Raw genomic sequence first — 15,617 nt, forward strand, 5'->3', positions numbered from 1 at the left:
CCCGGACGCATGCGCAACTTCGGTTTGGCTGTATTGTACTTTTGTTTTACACACCCTACCCTGTACAACAAACTAATAAACTGTCGTTTTCATAGTTCTTCTTGTTACAGGATTTAAAAACAAGAGTATTTAGGTCGCTGTTAACAGTTGAGAAATCTTAGCAGTTCTTGACACTACTTCGTAACAGTTGGTAAGTAGATTGTGACAGATCTTGGACAGTTCTTGACAGTTCAGCATGAGTTTGGCACAGTTCTTAGTGGAGTCCTAGATCATTCTTACAGTAAGTACATCTTAAGATTTCATAGCTAATCTGTTATAGCTGATTAGAACATCTGCTATATTGCAAAAAATATGCATATGTTAATATGTAAATCTCCACTTGCTTAAGTAGTGTAATTTTATATAAATACAGTCAAGTCAATTCATTACAGAAATCTTTTTTTTTAGTCTTTACACCACTACATTAAATTTGAAATGAAACACTACTGTAGATGTGAGTGAAGCCAAGACTCTAAGCTTTAATTTAAGGGGTTTGAGTTACGGCCATTTAAATACACATCCCCTCATATTCAGGGGCTCATAAACGTATTTTGTGCCAAAATTTATGGACCTGATTGTGAGAACACAAAATACAATTATCAGGTTTCTCTTAAATCTGAGTCACTTTCGTGCTGCAATCTTCTTTTCGATTTTCTAGGTGAAGCCAAGCATACAAACTAATCAGAGTCTCTACATGTTTCTAAAAGACGGAGTTGTTAGTCCACCTTTTTCCCCAGACCAGAGTTTAAATCTCTTTTGGTGACTTTTAGAAAATGATTTAACAGGGGATCGCTGAGATTAATTTCTTTCCTGCCCAATTGTCCTACAACCTCTTTACTATTTTGCCTGATTAAAAATGTAATCAGTGAACACCAATTTGCCTAAACTGCATATCTTTGGACTGTTGAAGACACGCGGACGATGTAGAGGAAACCCACCAGTCACAGGGAGAACATGCAAACAGCTGAAGTCTTACTTGCCATAAATGGACAAGGGGTGTGGTTGACTTTCAGTAGGTCTTACACACACCTGTGTATGATGTGTTGGCTTTGCAGGTAGTCCAGTGCCAGGGTCATCTCACAAAGGTAAAGCTTAACTGCCTCCTCGGTGAACTGGACATTTTGCTGCAAGTGATACCTCAAGTCTCCTCCCAGTAATAGGTCTACTACCATGAACATGTCCTCCTCATCCTGGAAAGAATACCTGGGACACAAGGGTTAGAGGTCACAGAGCTCAGTCAAACCCCCAACTGGAACGAGTAATACTCACTTACACAAAGCACATGCGACATGTCATGCATCACGGTTTACATGCAAGGAGTGTTAGAGGAAAAAAAACTATATGAAAACAGATATAAAGATTTACAGAACTTTACAGAAGCATGTCTGTATACCATGGAGATTAATTAGCCCAGATAAAAATATTTGAATACAAAAAAAATCTGTAGATTTTAAATCCCAATTGCAATGTGCAGTATGTCAAAATAATCACAATGTGATTTAAAAAAAATAATGAAATAAAATGGGTGAAGTTGAAATGCATCGCAACAGAAAATTCTATTCAATTCTGACACGAAGTCATCTACATAGTCCTCATCATCATGTATACTGTACATATTCACGAAAGAATCTAATTACAACATTTTTGTACCGCTTAAGGAATAAGAAACTGGTGATTTCTTTTTTTTTTTAGGTTGCTTTTTCTTCCAGTGCAGCTCTACATCAAGTACAAATACAAAGATCTCACTAATAAACAATTGGCCATGTCATATTATTTTGTAATTAGATTATTTTGTGAATATGTACACATGATGATGATGATGATAATTTTCTATATTTCTGTAATTTTTATATTTTTATTTCTTATATTTCTTTATATATTTAAAAAAAAACACCTGCATTGTTTATATAAAACAGATCATGACATCACATACTGTATAAGCAATGCATTACTTTTCAGCATGGTGTGTATATGTGTGTGTATATATATATATATATATATATATATAATTTTTTTTTTTTTTTTTTGCATGTTGCTTATAAAAAGCCACTTGTTTATTTTATTGGACATATACTTTGCACCAGTGTGGCATGGAATCTCCATACAGCATTGAACATTTCTGTTGATACATGGCCTAAACTAAAAACAATAGAATCAAACAGTTTGTGACCTCTGCCTATACTGCAAATTAACTTATTTGGCATTATTTGCAAAGTCTGGTTTTGTTGTTGACTTTTAAAATTAACATTTTCAACTAATTAATAAACTGATGTGTAAATGGCAATATAAATAATCATTAATATTAATTTATGCACATATACTTTTCTCATTCTCTCATTGTCTATAACGTTTTATCCTGTATACAGTACAGCATCATGAGGGGCCTGGAGCTCATCCCAGGAGACTTGGGGCATGAGGCAGTACACCCTGGATGTGGGAACCAATCCAATCCAATGAACCCGAACCCTAAAGATGCAAGGTGACCATGCTAAACACTACGCCACCCGTGCCGCCAGATTTTCTTTTTATTTATAAATTATGGCTAATGTGAATTGTGTGATAAGTCAGTCCCTAAAAAACATTTGGGAAACACTGCTCCTGCATATCCACAGAGGGTGCACCTACTGTATGTTCCACACCTCTCTTTTTATATCTCTGCTCAGGAAAGTTAACACCACCTACAGTTGAGAATTACATTATAGTCACTTCTCATTTGATAATCATTACCTGGATGGTAACCAAACCACAGATATCACACCTCTATTCAGCAGGATGCCATATCAAATAGTATCCTGATCAGTTATGAGAACTTCAGGAAACTAGAGTAAATGTAATCGTTTAAGCTGTGGCTTAATTTAACTATACCACATCTGGCTAAAAGCAAAGGTCTGTAAACTGTAAACTGCAATAACTCAGCAAGCTATTATGCACATGATCTCATGTTTCTCCCGAACAAATCCAGACTTCACATATTAACATGAAACAAATAAAGACTTATGAGAACAAGGGGATTAGAACCCTTCGCCAGATACACAACAGACAGAGAACCTCAGAAGCTCCAGTCCAGGTTTCTTCCATATTAAACCCTGGATTTGTTCAGGCAAGCTATGATGCAGTCCTTTCTCATTGACAGTATATTTCTTAGATTACTTTAGTACTGTATACAGTGGTGTGAAAAACTATTTGCCCCCTTCCTGAGTTCTTATTCTTTTGCATGTTTGTCACACTTAAATGTTTCTGCTCATCAAAAACTGTTAACTATTAGTCAAAGATAACATAATTGAACACAAAATGCAGTTTTTAAATGATGGTTTTTATTATTTAGGGAGAAAAAAACTCCAAACCTACATGGCCCTGTGTGAAAAAGTGATTGCCCCCCTTGTTAAAAAATAACTTAACTGTGGTTTATCACACCTGAGTTCAATTTCTGTAGTCACCCCCAGGCCTGATTACTGCCACACCTGTTTCAATCAAGAAATCACTTAAATAGGAGCTACCTGACACAGAGAAGTAGACCAAAAGCACCTCAAAAGCTAGACATCATGCCAAGATGCAAAGAAATTCAGGAACAAATGAGAACAAAAGTAATTGATATCTATCAGTCTGGTAAAGGTTATAAAGCCGTTTCTAAAGCTTTGGGACTGCAGCGAACCACAGTGAGAGCCATTATCCACAAATGGCAAAAACATGGAACAGTGGTGAACCTTCCCAGGAGTGGCCGGCCGACCAAAATTACCCCAAGAGCGCAAAGACAACTCATCCGAGAGGCCACAAAAGACCCCAGGACAACATCTAAAGAACTGCAGGCCTCACTTGCCTCAATTAAGGTCAGTGTTCACGACTCCACCATAAGAAAGAGACTGGGCAAAAACGGCCCGCATGGCAGATTTCCAAGGCGCAAACCACTTTTAAGCAAAAAGAACATTAAGGCTTGTCTCAATTTTGCTAAAAAACATCTCAATGATTGCCAAGACTTTTGGGAAAATACCTTGTGGACCGACGAGACAAAAGTTTAACTTTTTGGAAGGTGCGTGTCCCGTAACATCTGGCGTAAAAGTAACACAGCATTTCATAAAAAGAACATCATACCAACAGTAAAATATGGTGGTGGTAGTGTGATGGTCTGGGGTTGTTTTGCTGCTTCAGGACCTGGAAGGCTTGCTGTGATAGATGGAACCATGAATTTCTACTGTCTACCAAAAAATCCTGAAGGAGAATGTCCGGCCATCTGTTCGTCAACTCAAGCTGAAGCGATCTTGGGTGCTGCAGCAGGACAATGACCCAAAACACACCAGCAAATCCATCTCTGAATGGCTGAAGAAAAACAAAATGAAGACTTTGGAGTGGCCTAGTCAAAGTCCTGACCTGAATCCTATTGAGATGTTGTGGCATGATCTTAAAAAGGCGGTTCATGCTAGAAAACCCTCAAATAAAGCTGAATTACAACAATTCTGCAAAGATGAGTGGGCCAAAATTCCTCCAGAGCGCTGTAAAAGACTCGTTGCAAGTTATCGCAAACGCTTGATTGCAGTTATTGCTGCTATGGTGGCCCAACCAGTTATTAGGTTCAGGGGGCAATTACTTTTTCACACAGGGCCATGTAGGTTTGGATTTTTTTCTCCCTAAATAATAAAAACCATCATTTAAAAACTGCATTTTGTGTTTACTTGTGTTATCTTTGACTAATAGTTAAATGTGTTTGATGATCAGAAACATTTTGTGTGACAAACATGCAAAAGAATAAGAACTCAGGAAGGGGGCAAATAGTTTTTCACACCAAAAAAAAAGGAGGAGGAGACAAGGAGGTATGTCTCCTCCTTGACAAGGAACACTATTGTCCTTTCTCAGTTAACTGTGTGCACCTGTTTGAACCATATTGAAAACTAGTTCCATATTCTATCCCTTAATTGGACATAATTTAGTAAAAGATCACAGAGTAATTAAAGAAAAGAATAATTCAGATAGTCTGAGATTCTACAGTATCTGCAGAGTGTCTGACAGTTCCCCATGTGTCAGTTCTACATTAGAATCGGCAACTTTCCAGAACACAGAGTGGCCTACAAATGATAAGCCCTGAATTTAAAACATATGGTTTTTCATTTATATATTAAAAAAAAAAAAACACTAAGTGCAACAAAGGCAAAAACAAAACAAGTACAGTAAGTGTTCTAGAAGAGTAATATGATAGCTACAGTATAAGTGATGTGATAACTATTCCAGTTAACATCAATCTAATGGTGTGTGTGTGTGTGTGTGAGAGAGAGAGAGAGAGAAAGGATGTTTTTTCCCTATACAATATATTCTGTGTAAAATATAGATGTTATTCCTAATAAGTAAATGGCAGAATTATTCTTTATTACAAATAAATAATACAAATTAGCAATATAAATAAAAGAGAGGTTTTGACTGTATATTGTTCAGAACTCGCTCTTTTATTGATATCTTTACGTATTATACATTGGAGGACCACAAACCAGTGGCAGGAAATGTTTTGTATGTCTGTCCAGCCAGATTTTGTCACAGCGTCACACAGAAATGGCTGAACAGAATTCAATGAAAATTTTGCAGGACTTGGGTATCTGCCTGAAGTTTAACCTGCACCATAAGTGAACACTTTTATTTAATAATCTAATTTAAAATAAGCTACTAATAAGCTAAATGCACCAATAAATATAAACTAGAAAAGCTAAACTGAATATTTTTACTGGGATTAGTTCATATTTTCACAGCTGAAATAACAGTACTGAAGTGGTATAAGGGAATTTTAATACATTGGAGTTGTTTTAAGACAAAATCTAACCTTTATCCGATCTACTTTTTCAACTTCCTATCTGTGATTTACTCTCTATAAACATGGAGTTTATTTGGCTGATGATGAAAGAAGTACAACAAGGTGTAAACAGAAACTTTTTTTATATCCTCTCGTTCCCATTGATTGTAATAAGATAAAATGACTGTACTGTAGGTTCACAAATCTTGATGTGAACCAATCCAGTGGAAACCAATACCATATAATGTCACGCCAAATAAAATTTTGTAAAATTACAATTTATCTTTGTTACAGGCAGACATGTACGGTACATGGGCTTCAACCTGAAACAATAATATCACAGATTAAATTTAATCTTTAAATTATTTTCATGCTTATTTATAGCTTGAACTATTTCTATGAACTTTCTTTTCCCATCAACAACGAGTACTTCAGCTTGTATATAATATAAAAACATAAAAGTGGCACCCACGCATCCAAGCAGCACTCCAATGAGCCAGTCATGTGGCTGCAGCACCACTAACAGAACCATGTGGATGCAGGCCAAGAACCCCAGCCAATGCCCACATTGAGCACCAGAAAGAGTGAGCCAGTATACAGTAGTGATTATTTTGATGCATTTTGTTATTTTTGGTATCTACTATTTAAAGAGTGTCTTTAAATCCACACAGTATATACATACAGTATATTACCTTGCTAGGGCATATTTTATTATATTAAAACCTGAAAGTCAAAACTGAAAAATTGCTACTGCAAATAGTTATTTAACGACTTGATTAAAGCTTGACGTTCACACTTGGCTATCAAGACTGTTTCTCTACTGCATTTGTTAAAGTAGCTCAATCTTCAACATTTTCGGATGAAGACAGCCACGCATGGATTATTCATGACCGTGAATAGAGATCAGTTAAATGCTTGGTGAAGTGCACTGTAAAGACTTAATAGTATAAATCACAGCTATTTTTAGGCTTTAATTTGCGAGAAGGTATAAAGATTGGAGAAATGGAAAAAGGTCATGTGGTCTGATGAGTTCAGACTGACCTATTCCTGAGTAATGGGTGGTGTCAGGGTAAGTGGGGAAGTGCATGAAGCGATGCACCCATCATGCATAGTGCCCACCGTACAAGCCTCTAACATTATGATCATGGGTTGCTTGAGATGGTCAGATCTATAGCCTCAGCATTGTTACAGCATGTGGCAATAAAAATGAACATGCCAATGACCTGAATGTACTAAACGACCAGATTATCACATCTATTGATTCCGTATTTCACTGATGGCACGGGTATAGTCCAGGACTATGTCAAATTGTGAAAGAGTGGTGTGATCAATCATTTTCACACACTACTGAAAGTCTTTAGGTGTGCTGGAAGCAAAGCTAAAGGCAGTCCAGCAAAATATTAGACTGTATTTTTCCCCCTGGCAGGGTATATTGAGGGTTTTCGTCCCTGAATATCACCAGTTCAATTTCAGTTATGAAAGAGAGACGGGTTTATAGTTCAGGAACAATCAACACATCTATAAAACATATCAGCTGCACCCAGCCAGCCACAGCCATAAAGCCGGCTCTATAAAAGATACTTTTTATCCACAGTAAGACTCTAGCAAAAAGCTGGGTTTATAAAAGAGATCAGTTAGGCACAATAATAATAATACTGACCATTATTGCCCAACAGGCCTCCCCTTTAATAGAGATCTTTTATCAAAGTTATGGCAATGTGAAAGCATAATGAACAACAGAAAACTTGAGCAACTAAATTTTGGAATTAAGTTAATAGCGCAGGAGGAATGAAATGGGATGAATAGATCATTTATCCTGAGCTATTTGGATGCTCCGAAAGCTAAATTAAGCTTTTTCTTGGATATATTTGGCTAACTAATGCCTGTTATCAAGGGTCTGCAACACATGCAGGAAATCACTGTATCTAATTGCAGCAAGCTGGAGTCTGTTCGCTACCAACACACACGTTCTTGTTCCTACTGTATGTTAGTTAGAAAATTACGCCATCATTGCATGTATTGAGCATTTATGCTTTTCAGGCAATGGAAGTGAAAACAAATGATGGATACTTTTTTATTATAAAATTTTCTCCTAGACCATACATAAGCCTGAGTTCAAAAAATATTTAATTTAATCTGTAAGTTTTAAAGCAGTCAGTTTATCAACTTATAATATTTATTAGCGGCGGCATAGTGGCGTAGTGGTTAGCACTGTAGACTTGTATCTCCAGTGTCCGGGATCGATTCCCGCCTTGGGGTCTGTGTGTATGCGGTTTGCATGCTCTCCCTATGCTCGGTGGGTTTCCTCCCACAGTCCATTAACATGTAGATTAGGCTTACTGGTGTTCCCAAATTGCCTGTAGTGTGTGAATGTTGACCGGATGTACTACCATGGTCGTAAACATATAAATAAATACAACTGTCAAAATTAGCCTTCACAGTCCCTAGTTGGACTACAGAGGTTCCTAGATGGATGGATGGAATATAATTATAAATGATCAAAACTCCATGTCTAATGCTTCATTTGAAACAGATTTATCAAACGTGTATTTTAATCACAAGACCATGAAGAAGTGTCAATGTTGAGCATTCCCTACAATAATCCACAGATTGGACCTCACTAAACCAGAAGATGTTCTCCACCCCCAAATCTCACTTTTACCCATGCTTGTAGTTACATGCCATAGATATTTACCCCAAGGGTAACCATATCCTGCCTACCATGTAAATCTCTTCATCAGTGCAGGGAGCCACAGCAAATGTTAAAGACTTGGGAGTCAGCAATGTGCGGATAGATTAGTCTGGTATTTCAGCTAGTTAATGCTTGATGAAGGGGAGATTTTGAACATCAGTAAAAGCAGATGTTTTTTTGTAACCCACTGCTGTTCTAATTTGTACAGAAATATGCTGATTCTTTGTTTAATGCAATGAACGTTGAGCTAAATCAGCTATATGCAATTGCAAGTGTGAGAAAAATATTCTTCTTTAGCTGACAAATAATTCTCAGTGTCTTGACAAAGTATTTAGTACTCTAACCTATTTTTTTATATTTAATAGCAGAAGATGACACATTTCATGTACAGTATAGTAAAGTAAGAGGTTTTCTATATGATCTTTGCAGCAGTACAGAATAAAGTCAAAACCTTGACCCAAGCTTCAAAATAATTTAAACATTAATTTAAAAATAACATGAGCATATTTTAAATATCACTTTCGTCTACAGTAAAGATGTAGAAAAAGTGAAAAATCGGGTTGGCTCTCTAAACACAATCAAGGAACTAGGACCCTCATTTACTCATCTTCTATACCTTTTTATCCTTTAAAAATAGTTGCAGGGGGGTCTAGAACCATTCCCAATTTTGTAATGCCAATTAACCTAATCTCCATGTCTTTGGACTGTGAAAGGAAACCTACCAAACAAAGGGATAACATGCAAACTTAATGCATACAGACCCAAGGCAGGAATCCAACCCGGACTCTATAGGTGCAAAACAACAGCGCTAACCACAAAGTCACTGCTGCCGTAGAACCCTCATTATAATGTTTACGGAATGTGTGGGTTCAGGACAATCAGTGAATCAGTGTGATATACAGTATAGACAAGCTAGTCATGGACTGAACACAGAAGTGCACACGATTAGGGAACAAACTAATTACGGGATGAAGCTGGAGACAAGACAAAACAGAAAGCAAAGCAAAGCACATGGTGCTGTTTTTGGTGAATGATTTGCTGAAATCTGTAGCTGAAAGCAATGTTCCCAGCTCAATCATTCATCTATCACCTCAAAACAGTCTTTACAGAAGAAGAAGCTGATCTCTGTTTAAAGGTTTATTATTTTTTTTTATTCACCAGGGCAACTTCCCATCTGAATGTCAGAAAGTGTTATAGACTAATTAGACTAAGAATAAACATTTTGGTTTTAATTATATAAATGTACGAAAATTATATATGTGCTGTATCTAAACAAACACCTCGGCCAGGTGGATCACATCCTTTCCACTGTAACATACAGTGGTGCTAACATAATGCAACAAGAATACAATAACTAGTAATGTTGTCAAACCTAATGGAATGATTAATGTTCAGGAAAATTCTTTAGTTAAAAAGCTCAAATTGGGCAGAACATTTGAAAGAAAGTGTACAAAAGGAAAAAATAGAAAATTTGTCTTTCAGTGGCCCAGAGATTCCTGAACATAACCTGACCAAACATTGGAAAAAACATTTTCCACTAATGTTTCCCAACTAATCCAAGAAAAGAATTTTATAAAGATCAAAATCTGTCCAGCCAGCCAGCCATTCTCTATATTGCTTATTTCAATTCAAAGTGGTAGCAGGAGAAGATATACAGTAGGTATAGATAGAGTTCATAGACCCTGGATCAGCCCCAGGGCCTCTCCCCAGCTGGCAGTGCCGGGTAAACCTCCAGTGGAATACACCAAGGGGGCCAACCTTGGTGACCAAACCAACTCAACCAGATCAGGATTTCCAAGCTTCTATCCAATCACACAAGGGGAAACTAATTTCAGCTGCTTGTATTCGCAATCTTGTTCTTTTAGTCATTTCCAAAAGTTTGTAGGTAAGGTAGTTTGTTGTAAGGGTAGAAATACCTACTCTAAGGGTAGATAAGGGTAGAAATACCTACCCTAGATAAGGGTAGGTAGACCAACTGGTTAATCAAAATCTTTTTCCTCCTCACCACTAAGGTTTGGTTAGTAAGGTTCCATTACTTGTTACCAAAGATCATCAGATATGTAAAATCCTCGACCTGGGATAGGGTTTCCCCTTAAGCAAATCTTTTTCAGAAAAAAATGAACTTCTTACATTAAATAAAACTTTCCCTTAAAAGATCTGTAACAGCCATTAAAGAATGTTATGTACAATATGTGTATCCCTATTAAAGTATTGCTATTCGGCAACACAATCTATCAATAGATGTATATAATGCTTACTCAAAGCTAAAGGCTTGCCTGCTTCTTCATTTGGGGAGATTTGTAATCATTTGTATGGAGCTTTTTTAGGCATCAATTACTAAACTATTTTCACTCTGCCGAGGTGCACATGCTTTCTGTCAGCCCACCCATGTAAAGGAAGCCAAGAAAGCTGTAATAAACGGCTATTGTCTGGAGCCAAGTAACAGATACTGCAAAAACTTGTGTTCCTCTAAAAACGGATAAGAAAGGAAAAAAATATTATGATCTCATTAACAATCAAATATTTGAGGATATTAATTTTCACAAAGTCTGCTTCTTCTGTGTTTTTAGATCTTTTTGTCAGATGTTGCAATGGTATAATGAAGTATAATTACAAGCATTTCCTAAGTGCCAAAGGCTTTTATTGACAATTACATTAAGTTTATGCAAAAAGTCATTATTTACAGTGTTGATCCTTCTTTTTCAAGACATCTACAATTCTCCCTGGCATGCTGTCAATCAACTTGACTGATGGCAGCCCATTCTTCATAATCAGTGCTTGGGGTTTGTAAGAATTTGAAGAATTTGTGGGTTTTTGTTTGTCCACCTGTCTCTTAAGTCTCCAAGTTCTAAATGGGATTACGGTCTGGGGAATTTCTTTTGCCTTTTAGCAAGGTGCTCCGTCATGCTAGAAAACTGATCTTGGATGGTTGGGAGAAGTTGCTCTTGGAGGATGTTTTAGCATTCTTAGGCAAAATTTTAAGTGAGCCCACTCCCTTGGCTGAGAAGCAACCTTACACATGAATGGTCTCAGGATAATTTACTGTTGGCATAGGACTGATGGTAGAAAATTAATATTTGTGTCACTCGCAAAACATTTGGCCATGGCTGTATGTATTAGTTGATGATCATAAATAAAACTCGAAGAAAGAACAGACAGAAAATTTTTTGACATGGTTAAATATAACTAACTAATATATATAAAGCTATAAAAGTATGTTGTTAAAAGAATTAAAAGGCTACTAGGGTCGCTCTGTTGGACTCACAATTTAATTTTTTAAATGTGATTTAAGTGGGGTGTTTTAAGTTGTTGTATTAATGAGACATTTATTTTATTCTCCAGATTCAGTTTCTTAGTTGATGGAATCAAACTCACCACTAAAATAAGGCATCCAGATTCATTTTTATTTGATGGCTTTTTCTTTTCTTTTACCATTTGTAGAGAAGAAAATGCACCTTCATATCAAGAGGCTTGCTTATCTGTATTTCACTGTGGGTATGATGTTCTTGGATTCTACATGTAAAACTTCTTTCTCCAAACTATGATGAGCTGAATTATCGACTACGACTATTTTTTCTGTCCATATTATATCCTTTCAAAGAAATTCCAAAAGTTTGTCTATGCTTCCTTTTACATTTAGGCATTTGTCAGACGGTCTCATTCAGAGCGACTTACATTTTTATCTCATTATACATCTGAGCAGTTAAGGGTTAAGAGCCTTGCTCAAGGGTTGTGGGGTTTGAACCTGGAATCTTCCAAACCGGAGTGCAATGCCTTATCCACTGAGCTACTTTTAGTAGTTAAGAACTTTGACATGGTGCACCTGTCTAAGGATGAGTAGTTGTGGGTTCCTTAACCTTTTTACCCGCATATTGTTAAATCTGTTGTACTCACAGTGATGTTTATGGCTTTGTTGCTTTTTCCAGTCAAGTTGTGTTTATAATGTTGTTTCTCAAAATGTTAGGACACTCACGTGTAATTGCTACTTGTTGCTTGAGATCTTCACAATTCTGTCTCGTGTCATTACATGCTTAATAATTTCATCAGTTGCAAGTTACAGCATTAAAATCTAGAATGTGACTCGTATATAATACTGAAAACCTTCCCCAGGTTTACTGCTAAACTGTTATTGCTTCTCTCCTAATGCACAATGCTGTTCTGTCCTTTTAAGTAGCTTTTAGTTTTGTTCTGGCTATGTGCAATATGCATGCAACATACAGTACATATACCTTATAACACACACACGTACACTGATATCAAGCAAGAAGCTGCAGTCTAGTACTCACAGTGATTTTATAAGCAATGAAACATGAGAGCCTGAAAGCATCGTCCTTATAAATCACAATAAGAGCAGACAGAAGGAGGACAAACGGTAATGGTCACTGACTTTTAGCTCACTGGCTAGTCTAAATCCTTCACGACGACCTGCACATCCTCGTATGAAAGGTAATATTAAAAATGAATTGCGTCCTTTTCAGTTAAAAAGAGTAAGACTAGACTACATTGGTCATGACATTTATTTACTTCCAAGTTTAAGAATGGGTCAAGATTGTTTCGCTCAAGAATCGATGCCGGTGTCAAACTTCTCAAGCAGAGGAACACAAGATTGAGCTCATCTGCTTGGGCAATCGCAAAAGCGATGTTTAACCAACTCATAAACACACATAGAAGGTTATTTATTGTACAAAATAAATACTCGTTTGATTTATACTGTACACAGGGTCGTGGCGGCCTGGAGCTCATCCCAGGAGACTTTGGGCACACCCTGGATAGGGTGCCAATCCATTGCAGGTCATACACACACTATGGGCAATTTTGGTATGCCAATTTTTATGTCTTTGGACTGTGGGAGGAAACCTACCATGCACGGGGAACACATGCAAACTCCATGCACAAAGACCCAAGGTGGTAATCAAACCCTGCATGTGCGAGGCCACTACACCACCTATGTACAGTATTAAACCTATTCTAGTTTCAGATAGGCTTTAATGTCGATTTATGCAACAATAACGTGGGATAGGGAAAGGATAAATTAATACGAATTGTTTGCTAAAATGAAATATTAGGGTAAATCACTGAGTTGATGACAAATACTTCAGAGACAGTTTAAATTGGAACATTATCCTCATCTTTTTTCAAGTTAAAGTGGGGCAATCAAAGCATCAGTGCTTATGGATCCACATGCTCTAGTCTGCTCCCCAACAAATCATTCACATGCCCACTGACATTTCAAGGTTTAAAGATAAGAAGGGTAATCAGGGACATTGCAAGGTATAAAGCACCTTGTGGCGCTAAGGTTCTAGGCCAGGCTTCAGGGACAGAACAGAAAGAGTTTGAAGATGCAGTGAGGTATTTTCTATAGCCAGAAAGAGAAAGAGAGAGAGAGAGAGAGAGAGAGAGAGAAAAGAAGGCTACAAGGCTGAAAGGAGTTTGAGAGGCAGACTGAAATAATCAGGACATGATGAAAAATGAGCCAGGGGAAGCAGAGAGAGAGAGAGAGAGAGAGAGAGAGAAAGAAGGATGGAAAGAAAAGTAAGTGTGATAGAGAGAGACAGGGAGAGGGCATTGCATTTTCCTGAAATTTGCGCAGTGGCCCAGAAAACAGTAAGAGGAGAGCAGTGGGTAGACGAGCAACTCGATCAGACCACACACTCACTCACACACACACACACACACCATAATTCCGTTTGGTCTTGCCCTCACCGTACAGTAAGTGCTCTGTGCCTCCCTCCTCCATCTTTCCTCTGGCCTTATTCTACAAGGTGCACTTCTAAAGCATCGTCCTGTATGAACTTCAAAACTAAAGTAGCCGCTGCAAAGTGCTGCAGAACTAAGAGCCGTGTCCTCTATGAAGAGCACATGCGCTACCTGATTGGCCACCATCCTTCACGTACAAACACATGACACAAATATACACTAAAGCTCTGTATTACTGCTCACTCTATTACACAGTAATTTAGTCATATGAAACAGGCTATCAAAAAAAAAAATATATATATATATATATGTATATATATATATATATATATATATATATATATATATATATATATATATATATTGTTTATTTCAATGTACTGAAGGTGGACTTCTTATAGATTTGTTTTATTGTGTTTATTTGGGTTGTATTTTCTGTTATAATTTTTTTATCATCATTGTCTGGTTTTTATAGGTCAAGTCTTAATATGGCTGCTGCTATTTTGGATTGTACAGCACTTTGGTCAGCTCTGTTGTGTTTAAATGTGCTTTATAAATAAATTTCACTTTGACTACTTTTTAGTGCCACTTGGTAATTCTGATAATGATGGAGAAGTACACCAGCGAATTGTGAGATATCAAAACAAAAGACATGCATGGACTACAGTTAAAGAACCACTCTACCCTTAAACACACTAAATGTCTTAACAAATTATGAATAGCGCATATGCTGCCTGTTTGCTCCTTGATCCAGTACCCTTTTCATTACTCTTATTAAAAGTTAAAATGACTCTTTTGGAGCAATGATGTCAGCTGATGACCTGAATGCAGTGAATGACCAGATTATCACATACAGTAAACTACATTATGTAGTTTTTGTTCCCTGATGGCATAGCGAACCTGTGAAAAAGCGGTTCTGGAAGCATGAATGGGTCCTCGGAGCAGGTCCTGGGTTCGATTCCCTTGTCAGGTCTGGAATTTGCATGTTCTCTGCTTAGTGGGTTCGGGCTGGTTTCCTCTTACTGTACAAAAACATGTAGATGAGGCTAATTGGCATTTTCAATTTGCCTGTAGTGTGTAAGTGTGCATATGGATGATACCGGAGGTCCTACCACAGTCGTACAAATCGAAATAAATACAATGGTCACCATTGGCCTCCATGGTCCCTAGTTAGATTACAGAGGTTTCTAGATGGATGGATGGATGGATGGATGGATTGGTAAATATGTACAGTATATAATGTTTGTATATTGAAAAATGTCAGGGTGTACAAGCTGTAAAAAGAAAAAAAGAGAAAGACTAGGCATCTTTCTTTAAAGCAGAAGTCAGCACAAACTGGAATGGTTCTGACCCCTCTTTGCTGGCAGATTTAATCCCCTCACGCGGCACTTAGCTGTGCTATCAGTCTGCCAGTCTGCC

At 37.3% G+C, this 15,617-nt stretch overlaps 1 protein-coding gene across 1 annotated transcript in view; it reads right to left on the reverse strand.

Annotated features, from left to right (window-relative positions):
* Positions 1-15,617, reverse strand: part of LOC128529396 (serine/threonine-protein kinase 32C-like) — a 118,639-nt gene that overhangs the window by 18,860 nt on the left and 84,162 nt on the right. The window contains exon 4 of the mRNA XM_053502879.1: positions 1,069-1,242. Coding sequence (XP_053358854.1) covers positions 1,069-1,242 — 174 coding nt within the window. The remainder of the gene's footprint in view (positions 1-1,068; positions 1,243-15,617) is intronic.

The sequence above is a fragment of the Clarias gariepinus genome, chromosome 8 (assembly GCF_024256425.1).
Source record: "Clarias gariepinus isolate MV-2021 ecotype Netherlands chromosome 8, CGAR_prim_01v2, whole genome shotgun sequence".
Lineage (NCBI taxonomy): Eukaryota > Metazoa > Chordata > Actinopteri > Siluriformes > Clariidae > Clarias > Clarias gariepinus.